This window comes from Leuciscus leuciscus, assembly GCF_965113295.1.
Source record: "Leuciscus leuciscus genome assembly, chromosome: 20".
In the NCBI taxonomy this organism is placed as follows: Eukaryota; Metazoa; Chordata; class Actinopteri; order Cypriniformes; family Leuciscidae; genus Leuciscus; species Leuciscus leuciscus.
In genome coordinates this window covers 13,093,765-13,105,124 of record NC_138744.1, presented here as the reverse complement: position 1 = coordinate 13,105,124, position 11,360 = coordinate 13,093,765, and the positions used below count along the sequence as shown (strand labels likewise).

General features: G+C 35.2%; 1 protein-coding gene across 1 annotated transcript; it reads left to right on the top strand.

Moving 5' to 3' along the window:
• Positions 1-7: 7 nt before the first annotated feature.
• tmod4 (tropomodulin 4 (muscle)) lies at positions 8-10,423 on the top strand. Its single transcript, XM_082150972.1, has 10 exons — positions 8-118; positions 3,651-3,813; positions 4,902-5,058; positions 5,225-5,347; positions 8,164-8,256; positions 8,407-8,537; positions 8,758-8,865; positions 9,732-9,875; positions 9,959-10,103; positions 10,199-10,423. The coding sequence occupies exons 2-10, from the start codon at positions 3,706-3,708 to the stop codon at positions 10,219-10,221; spliced, it is 1,032 nt and encodes a 343-aa protein (XP_082007098.1). The 5' UTR covers positions 8-118; positions 3,651-3,705; the 3' UTR covers positions 10,222-10,423.
• The last annotated feature ends 937 nt before the right edge of the window (positions 10,424-11,360 follow it).

Here is an 11,360-nt window from a genome sequence, read left to right as displayed (position 1 = left end):
GGGGGGGGGGGGGGGGAAATACTACCGGGGAAGGAGGGGGAGAGAGAGGGGCTATTCTCTGATTTCAAACATACAGTGTCTGTACAGAAGATCCCAGCAGCTCTGAGTCCTAGTGAGGGTAGGTAATCTGTGTCTGTGTGTCTCTTCTAGCAACAGAACCACATTTTTATAAGCTTTTAAACTTCATAGGCTTTTATTTGTATGTCTATTTCAGTGTGCAATAAACGCATTGTTGCATTCAGCTTCTAATGCATGAATTATTATTTGTATTGTGTTGAAGCATATACCCAGTGAGTGGTTCGTGGTGTATTATTATTAGAGTACTGTTATCAGAGTAGTTAGAGACTAGATCTAGTTAGATTAGTTGGGTTGATTTTTATTTTTATGTTAGAGTAAGGCTTTGTGTTTTCCAGGGTCTCCCTGCATGCACCTGTTGATTTGAGGTTTTATCAAAACAATCTTTTATTGAAAATGTCAGTCTTGTTTAATGCCTGCTGATTGTCATCCTTCTATGTAATATAATTTTCTTATATATATGTATTTTTGTTTTGAAAACAGCCATTATTTTCCCAGCTGGCAGTGCTACTGCACACTGTAGCTTTGCAAGCGGAGAGGATTTATGCAGCTGGAAGTAGCTGACTTGTGAAGCTAAAATTAATCTGAGGTTGATTTGGAATTTTACACTTGGGTGGTTAGACTTGGTGAAGTCAACCTACAAATAGTGTGAAGTCTTATGAGCTGTGTGTCAGCTGGAAAATGCTCCCAATAAAAGAGTCTATGAATAAACTGTGAATCTGAATAAGAAGGTTGTTTGCTGCATGTCAGAAGAGTTCTGGACACTTTTTCTGGTGGATGATATGTATTTGATGTGTCAGTGCCCGATATTTGTTCTGCGTCCTTTTGAAGTACCAGAGGGGGAATTGGGTTTCTGAGACCGAACCAAAGTTTTTGCCATATGGACGATAATAACTTTGTGGCCTCTGGAAGGAGACCAGTCAAAAGAGTCAGGTTGCTTTTGGAGATGCCTTCAGTCAGTTTGAAGGACAGATTTAAAGTTATTTGCCATGTTGTACAAGAAAGGACTATAAATAAAGGTTCAAAAAGGTGGGTTTCACTACAGGTCAATAGAATAACCATTCTGAGTTTCCCAAAGATCCTTTCAGTTTTTTTTAACCTTTTGTGCAATGGAAAGTTTCCATGGATGTTAAAGGTTCTCCATGGCACCATGGATGCCAATAAAGAATTTTATTTTCAAGAGTTTGGAAGTTCTGCCTACAATCCTAAAAACAAAGGTTCCATGAAGAACCTTTAACATCCACATAACTTTCCATTGCATAAAAGGTTCTTTAGATTTTTTTAAATGTTCTTCACACTATAGGAAAAAATGGTCCGTTTAAGAATTGTTCACTGAATTTTTCTTCTATGGCATCGCTGCAAAAACAACAACAACAACAACAAATAAACCATTGGAACCTTTATTTTCTGTCTGTCTTAAGTCTGTCTTTCTGTCTGTCTTTTTGCATGAGTTTAATCACTTAAACAGTTCAATTAACATGCCCTATCTGATCAGATTTTTTGTTTGATTTGCCATTTAATCATTATAATAGTTATAATTTGAACACTATATTACAACAACTTTAAAATTATATCTGTAACACACATATCAATTCAACAGAACAGTTACTTTACCAACTAAAATTAAATTGAATTAAATAAATATTTTCTCCATTTGGAAATGTCAAATGTTAGTTGCTGCCTTGCAACAGTGAAATAACAAGGATTCCATGTTGAAGGACTAATTTAAAAGACCCTTTTCACAACCAGTGGGCCTGAACAGGTGAAACTCAGCTAATATTATTTAGGCTTGAGTTGGTGTCACTTAAGAGTTGAGAGAACAGGTGTGCGGAACAGGCAGACAGCCGCTTATCTTTCTTTCACAACACAAAAAAGATGACACCTGGTCAACAGAAGGCATGCTTTTGGCCTGTGTTTTTATTGTAAGACTGAAGAGACAATAGTTTATTGCTATTTATAATCCCTAAGCTGTCAATCTTGTAGATTGACAGGATCCTAAAAGACTGGTGTCAGATGCATTGTCCATTTCTGAGGGCAAGGTCATTTAGTTAATGTCATTAACCTTTGTTTAAAACTGAGATTGTATTAAACTTAAGGTAGTTAGATATATTAATTCAGAGAAATGTATCTGCTGTAAAGTGCTTTGGTAGAATAGGTAAAATTGTATATGTTCAGTACTAGCGCAGAGTCTTTACTTTTAGTCCAGCTAAAGACAATTAATTAGTTATATTTAACTAAATCTGAAAAACAATTCTGCTAATGATTAATAATTATTCTTAAAATGGGGTGAGGACTGAGTTTTGTGATGTAATGATTAGTAACCTTGTACCACATGATTTAGTAAACTTGTATCACATGCATATGTGGTGGATTGATTGATGTCTACAATATTTAGTTTTTATTTTCTGTTTTTAGCTCTCTGATCCTGTGTTTGTGTCACTGGCTTTACAAATTAGAGCCATGCTACTCTGGTCTAACACCTCTGATAGACAGACAACCACAAATACACACCCAAAAAACAAACAAAAACACATTTGTTTTTTTAGATTCTTCCCATAATGTAACATTAGCCATCACTAACTAATCTGCTCATTACTTTACTATATTTATTTCATTATGTAGCAAGTATCAGGAGTGTATGTTCATGAAAGTGTGGAACATAACAGATCTGTGTGATTCATTGTGTGAAATTTAGCAGTAATGTTCATTAGCATATATTTAGATCATGACCTCGTTGGTCTCCAAATGGTTTTACTACATGATTGTAAACATTGATCGCCGATCTTAAAAAAAAGTAATTTGATTAGAAATATTACATATCAGAAGCATTTGAAAGATTACAATTAAACATTTTTGGAGAGCTTTAGCTTTTTTTTTAAGTTTTAAAGTTTAAAGTCTAGATACAGATGGGTGAGTTTAGGTCTGTTACACAACATGTTAGTCTGTATTGTCTAGTTTGTGTTGCAGATCTAGTTTGGGTGTGGTGGTCTGAAACTGTTGACTAGCCCATGACTCTATCAGCCTGTTTAACAGGCGGCCACCTTCACATGAGTGTGAGCCAGTGATAACTCCTCACAATTCTAACCTTCTCCTCCTTACTGTAACCCAAAACCCAAGCGTTACTGTTGAGGGACTAAAAATAGATAAGATTCTCTCTGTCTCTGTGCCCTGGAATCAAAAAGCAGTGAGTTCTTTCCTCATGTCCCTTATGATCTTAGATGGTGTTGTCAGAAAGGCATATCTCTGTTCCCAAGTACACTGTACCCTCAGACCCCCAAAAGCTCTTCCTGTACACAAATGCTAGCCTTGTCCTTTTAATTCAGCTGGGCTTTGTGGCATTTAACAATGTAAGCGGTTCCCAATCGTGGACTTTCAGTGTCTGGCTCTTTTGGCCAGGCTGAAAGTGACTTGGACTGGAAATCAGGTTTTCCCATTCATTCTCAACTTCTACAGAAAGCTTTGAGGGACTGAATAAAGCAAGCAGCCATTATTGTGCCTTATTTGCAAGCCAAATATATTAAAACTAGTTGTTTTTTTGTGCAAGTTTCTGGCTTAAACTTTTATTTCTCTCTCAGGGCCCGCTGTCTCTGGGCGAGCTGTGTGAATTGAGAGTACCAACAAGCATCAAGCATGTCTAAGAGCGATCCCCGAGACATTGACGAGGATGCCATCCTCAAGGGCCTCAGCGCAGAGGAGCTGGAGAAGCTGGATTGTGAACTACAGGAGATGGACCCTGAGGTACTATGCCGTGCAAATCTTTAAATCATGGCTAGCTAGATATTGTTTGAGTACATTACGGACCTTTTATATAAGCAATTAAAAGGTTTTGCCACATGCAACTGTTTGCAAGGTGACATCAGTTGTAGACGAGATGAGAAAATATATGACCAAAGAGAAAAACCCCACTGTTTTTCAACAACTCGGTAGTGCCATGTATATGGACTCTTGCAAATACAGGTTTTTATTGGCATCGATGGTTCCATGAAGAACCATAAACATCCATGGAATCTTTCGATTGCACAAAAGGTTCTTTATAGTGGAGAATGGTTCTTTGGGGAACCAAAAATGGTCCTTATATAGCTTTGCTGCAAAAAGAATTGCATTTTTAAGTGGATTACATATTTGAGTTCAGCCCAAAAACTAATTTAAATCAATAAACAAATGAATGAATGAATAAATTAACAAACAAAAAACAAGCAAGATCATTTTCGCAAAATAAGGTGATCCTCGAGACACAAGATTGCACCAGTTGCTTTGCATAAAAAAAAAAAAAAAAAAAAAGCCCGCAGTGTGATACGAGAGACATGAAACTAGCACTGTTTCAGCGGAACAATGGTCTGATATAAAGCAATGCTATGTGCAACAGTGAATATTCGGAAATATGTGACCGCTGAATGCAGTGTTTGATCAATCAGAGTCAAGTATTCCAGAGATCTGCAAAATAAATAAGCATAATTGCTGCTGAATTTGACAATGATTTGTCATGCATTTTTGTTTTAACTAAAAAAGAGCAGCTTTGACATTTTGAAAATAAATTTTGTGTCCCATTACAAAAAAAACATTTATTGGAATGACATGGGGATGATGACGGAATTTTCTGTTTAAAACAAATGATTCTATGTGAATAGGTGATTTCTGGTTGCAGAAATCCTTTAAAACTTTTTTACATACATAAAGGGTTCAATTTAATTATTAAACATACTTTTTATTGAAGTTAAAATTAGCTCAAAATTCTACAGGAGCACACTTCATTTGTAAACAGAACACATACAGGAAAGTGTAGCAATGATGGTTTTAAAATTCACACACTTCTCTGGACCTTTCAGAATGCCATGCTCCCAGCCGGTTACCGCCAGCGTGACCAGACCAAGAAAAGTCCCACAGGCCCCTTCGATCGCTTCGCCCTGATGGATTACCTGGAGAAAGAGGCCATTGAACACAAGGACAGAGATGATCTGGTACCCTTTACAGGGGAGAAGAGAGGTACCACCACCATTGGACTGATAGATTCATTTTAAATGATTATTTATTATAAGTATGTATCATTTTCTAATGATAATTTCATTATTAGTTTGTTTGTTTACATTCATTCTTATTTTATCTGTAAATTAGTATAGTGAGCATTTCTCTTTCTCTCTGTTGTCTGTAGGTAAAGCCTTTGTCCCTAAAGCAGGGTCAGGACAAATCCCTGCGGAGGAACAGATCACTCTGGAACCTGAGCTGGAGGAAGCATTGAGGAATGCAACAGATGCTGAAATGTGTGACATTGCAGGTGGGCATCACATTTCTGCTCTGTTCCTGTTGTTTCTATTCACATGACATAAAACAACTTATGATATCAGGTCCAGAGTGCTCTAAAGATATGCATTACAACTCTTCTAAAACCAATCACTCGCTTCATAACCTGTAATGTCCTGTAACAGCTCTGACTGTAATCCAAATTTGGATCCTTGACTAAGGACTAGTCTTCTATTTGCTATTGTAAACAGCTGATCATATACCCATTACATTTGTCAATCAAACCCTTTCTAATTTCATCTGCTCTATTTGTACAATCAGTGTCTCGTATGACAATTTGTTTTTGAATATATATTAAAGAACCAGCCTAGCTGACTTGTATGTGGAACTATGAATGTGGTAGGTCATGCACAGAATTATACCACGCAGTATCTATTTTCCCAAGCTCAGCAGCTCACCAAAATAAGATGACCAATCACCAACTAGTCAACGTGTGCAGAGATGGAGTGAAAATGTTTAGCTGCAAGTCGTCTGTAGACTAGAAACACTCTGTGACGGTGTCTTGGCTGTATTTAACCAAACATAAATATCAGATATTTTACCGTTCCTATTAAAAGTGCAACATAACATTTTTCTTGATGTAACATAGGCTACTAAAGTGATGGAAACCGGTCACTAGTCTAATGTCCTGGTGCTGGATGTGAGCACATAATAATAAGCCTTTGCCCTTAAGGGCATTTAAAGCTGTGGACGTAGCACACATGAGTTTTGGAGCGTGTCACTGGGTGCAGATTATCCAGCAGAGCCCCTCATTCAGAACACCGTTTTAACTCTGGAACACGTCCAGTTCAGGATTAAACTGTCAATAGGGGTTTGCCTTTGGTGATTTTATGGATGAGTCTGCTTTTGCTGAGATGCAGCTAACTAGAGATTGTACAGACACAGATAGCTGTAATATTCAATTTTTTAAGGGGTCATGAATTGAGAAATACAATTTTCATTGATCTTTTGACATACAAGAGGTCATTATACTGTAAAAAATATCCTTGAAGTTTCAGAACTCAAAACTTCCATGTTAGTCCAAAAACAGCTTTTACTAAAACCAAGCTCCCTAAATGACTTGTTTCGGATTTTGTCTCAGTATGGCGTAATAATGCAACGAAAGACCGCCTCTGCAGAAGAAAATCAACACCTACTTCTACATCATTGCCTCTTTAGCCCCACCCACTGATTTGCACATGTCATGTAGTTGTAAATACGAGAGAGACACAAACATAGGATAACTCCAGCAACAAAACCATCGAGATGACTGAGAATTACTAGACGTTTTGCTGTGCCAAGTTGTGGAAAAACAGTCTTTGCATTGCCTTTCTTGTGATCCTAAGCGTGGATGAACTTTATTTTTTAACAAAGTTCCAGATTGCATCAGTAAAACACTGTTTGTTAGGTCACTTCATTTTACTGCGGATTCATTTTTAAACAAAGCACAGTTTGACGCTGGCTTTTCAGAGGGACTGAAAATAAAAGATGATGCATGCTGACTATATTGAATCCGACTGCAGGCTCGCAACACAATTGTGAGAAACAATGTTTTTACCATGTGTCACTATTGCTTTGTCTGTTACAGATTGTTTAATATATTCTCTCTTCACTTTCATTTGACTGTAAATGATGAACGATGCATATAAGAACAACAGTGCGATAAACTATGGTACATTCATTCATAATTAGTTTACACTAAACCCTGCAAGTTGTGGTAACTCCAAGTATTTAAACTTTATTTGGTACAACCAAGATTTTTAAAGCATATGTAATACGCATAAATGTTTCACATCGGCAGATGTTTCAACTATGTGAGATAAACACATTTCTGTAGCATATTCGTTGTAGGTTTGTGGATTTTCTTCTGATTCTGGATCAGACTCTGGCTCAAACATGTATGGTGAACATCGAAAGTTGAGGCATGACCCATCAAAATGGAGTGCTTAAAAAGAGAGGTTAAAAAAAGAGATAGAAAATAGCCTATTACTTCTGAATTAGGATGTTTTCGATGTAAAAATCTTACTTACCTTATAGGCAGACCTAAAAGAACATTATATATATAAACGCACTTTTTCACCCCTTTAATTGTGCTGGTGGTTTTAATCTGGCTATTGTATCTGAAAATGGCATTCAGAGCTGTAGTACAAAGGTGAGGTCTGGTCTATCACTCAATCTCAATTTTTATCTGCTATTGCCCCACTGTTTTTGTTCACTAGTCCAGCCAGTCTGCTAATTGAAACATGGAGAGGGAGTTTTTAATGGTGGGTTTACTGGTTAGTCAGCGCCACCTGCTGTTCAACACAGTTCTCTGCAGTGCAGTTTAAATGATTTGTGCCAGTGTTTCTCACAAGCTATTCCACGAAAATATGATCTATGATCTATTATATAAAAAAAAAAAAACATTAGTAATTTATTAAACATGTACTTATTATTATTTATTTTTTTAAATAATATTAATTAAAATAATTATTTAAAATTAAATGATTAATTATGATATAATTTTAAATAATTATTTATAATTACTATTTATACATTTATCATTAAATCAAATATAAATGATTTATTTATTTTTATCTTCAACATATTATTATTATATTAAATTTTGTATTTATTTTATATTAAATATTAATACATTTGATTATTTTATGTAATATTGTTCATATAAATGTATTGCAAATGTACTATATATATTAGTATTATTATGTTTTTATTAAAACATATTTATATATTCACTGGCATCCTATTACAGTACTCTGAGAGTATTGTATATTTAAATCATCTACTAATAAGATGCTTATATCTTCACAGCCATCCTGGGGATGTACACACTCATGAGCAACAAGCAATATTATGATGCCCTGAACACCACTGGCAAGATTGCAAACACAGAAGGCATCAACAGTATGTATACATACAACACATTTAACACTAAACTATTTCATGTCAACTGAAAGTTTTATATAGTGAGTTTTTTTTAATTCACTGAATGTCGCTGATATATTCACAGTAGGAACTTCTGTATCATAAGCTGGTTGGTCAAATCTCTTTTAGGTGTGGTGAAACCAGATGTGTATAAGATCTATCCTGACGAGCCTCCAAATGACACAGATGTGGAGGACACTCTCCGACTCATCCAGAAAAACGACAGCAGCCTGGAGGAGGTCAACCTCAACAACATCCCGGTAAACATGCCAACAGTACTGACACCTCAATAAGCATAATTATAATCACATTACAGGCTAGACATAACATTAATATTATAAACAGATTGCTCACTTACACTTTAAGTATTTTTTTTTTCTTGAAATCTTCTGATTAATTACCTAAATTAATCATAAGAATTTATGCATTTCTCTGCTTGAGCGGAATGCTGCTATTAATGAGTGTTTATGTTGATTGTAGGACATTCCCATCCCAACCCTGAAAGAGATTTTTGAGGCTATGAAGAGCAACACACATGTGCAAATCCTCAGCATCGCTGGGACACGCAGTAATGACCCTGTGGCCTTTGTAAGTCCTGAAGCCTGCAATTCTGATGTTGTTTCATTCACTCATTCCTTTGCTTCAATCTCATATTATTCTTCCACATACAAGTCTGAAAATATTTTTCAAAATATTTTAACTGTGTCTTGATCAAATAAATTCTTAGTCTGTTTAAAGTTTTGTAGTTTTAAAATGCTGTAAATAAAAGTAAACACTTTTTGAACAATGTATTGTAACTAATCAGTTTAGTAATGTACAGTACCGTTCAAAAGGGAATACTTTTTTCAACAAGGATGCATTAAATTGATCAAAAGTGACAGTAAAGGCATTTATAATGTTACAAAAGATTTCTATTTCAAGTAAATGCTGTTTATTTGAACTTTCTAATCATCAGTTAATCCTCAAAACATGTATCCCCGTTTCCACAAAAATATTAAGCAGCACAACTGTTTTTAACATTAATAATTATAAGAAATGTTTCTTGAGCAGCTAATCAGCATATTAGAATGAATTCTGAAGGATCATGTTACACTGAAGACTTGAGTAATGATCCTGAAAATTCAGCGTTGACATCACAGGAATAAATAACATTTGTAAAATAAATGAAAATAGATTTTTTTTAATAATATTTCACAATATTAATGATTTTACTGTATTTTTGATTCAAGCCTTGGTGAGTATGAAAGCAAAAACATTAAAAAATATTATCGACCCCAAACTTTTGTAGTGTATTTTTCTTGACCAATGAATAGTTCTTTTTTTAATAAATAAAAAAATTTTAAAAAAGCTTTTTCTTCATAATCATTGCTCAATTCTGTCTTCATCTGTATGTACTATGGAAATGATGGTCAGTCGACATCAGTTGTTTCTCTTGATCTGTTCTTGCGAGTCAGGCTGTAGCTGAGATGTTACAGTCCAACACCACCCTGCAGAGCCTCAACATCGAGTCCAACTTCATTACTGCACAAGGCATGATGGCCGTCGCCAAGGCACTGAGAGAGAACTCCACCCTGACTGAGATTAAGATTGACAACCAAGTAAGAGGCTAAAATACTCTTGCCAAAAACATCTGATAGCATGTTAAATCGTAAAACTAAATTGTTCATGCGCACTCCTTCAGAGACAGAAACTGGGCGACTCAGTTGAGATGGAGATTGCATCCATGTTGGAGAATAACCCCAGCATCATAAAGATTGGCTATCACTTCACTCAGCAGGGCCCGCGTGCAAGAGCTGCCATAGCCATCACCAGAAACAATGACATCCGTGAGTGTGTTCTCATATTATTTTCTGAAATATTGCAGTTTGTACTTGTCTGCAGCTGAACATTGAATTGTTTTATTCAATTATTGTTTATCCAGTTCGTCAGCAGAGAGTAAGATGAAAAGAAGATGGCGTTTAGTTCATCTAGGAGGTATCAAAGTTCTCCATGTGCACTCTTGGAGTCCTACAGACACTTCAGCAACAGCCATGACAACAGCGGCCATTGTGGATATCATTATCGCCAGCTTGATAAGACTTCATTGCTTTTTGTGGATTTCATCAAATCAGAATCTCTGATCTAATAAAATTGACCTGCTCTTTAATACCTCAGTTTGTAAACTTGAAAAGACACTAGTTACTCAGTTCATTTTCTGCTAATATGGTGCTCCCGGCAAAGTTTTTTTGTAAATATTTCAAATAAAATATTACAATCTATATTGTCTAATCAGACTTCAAAGTTGTATTAAATTACAAAAGCATAATTTAATTCAGGTTTGTTCTATCAAAGCACTGACATACACTAATGTTCTAAAGTTTGGGGTCAGTATGATTTAAAAAAAAAGAAAATATTATATTCAGCAAGGATGCATTAAACTGTTCACAAGTGACAGTGAAGACACTTTTACATTACAGACATTTTTTATTGCAAATAAATGCTGTTCTTTTGAACTTTCTAATCAAAGAATTCTGAAAAAAAATCAGCATGCATTAAATTGATCAAAAGTGACAGCAAAGGCATTTATAATGTTACAAAAGATTTCTATTTAAATGCTGTTTGTTTGAACTTTCTAATCATCAATTAATCCTCAAAACATGTATCACTGTTTCCACAAAAATATTAAGCAGCACAACTGTTTTCAACGTTGATAATAATAAGAAAATGTTTGAGCACCAAATCAGCATATTAAAATTATTTCTGAAGGATCATGTGAAACTGAAGACTGAGCAATTCAGTGAAAATGTAGCTTTGCCATCACAGGAATACATTGCATTTTAAAATATATTAAGATAGAAACATTTTTTAAATTGTAATATTTCTCAATTTTACAGGTTTTTTTTTTTCGGATTTTTTTTATCAAAGGCAGCCTTGGTGAGATTTCTTAAAAAAAAAAGTGGGAAGTGTAAACAGTACATTCTCAAAGCAGATGCTCTCAACAGACTCACTGCAAAAAAACAGCGTCATTAACATTTGAAGATCTGGACTCTGTTACAATATAGATTAGATTTAGATTATGCATTATTAAATCAATAGAGGATTGA

Bases quoted from the DNA above. Each gene is read 5' to 3' on its own strand.
- tmod4 (XM_082150972.1), top strand. From the start codon at position 3,706: ATGTCTAAGAGCGATCCCCGAGACATTGACGAGGATGCCATCCTCAAG. The intron at 8,866-9,731 runs GTAAGTCCTGAA...CTTGCGAGTCAG, and splicing joins GTAATGACCCTGTGGCCTTT to GCTGTAGCTGAGATGTTACA. The intron at 10,104-10,198 runs GTGAGTGTGTTC...TTGTTTATCCAG, and splicing joins CACCAGAAACAATGACATCC to TTCGTCAGCAGAGAGTAAGA.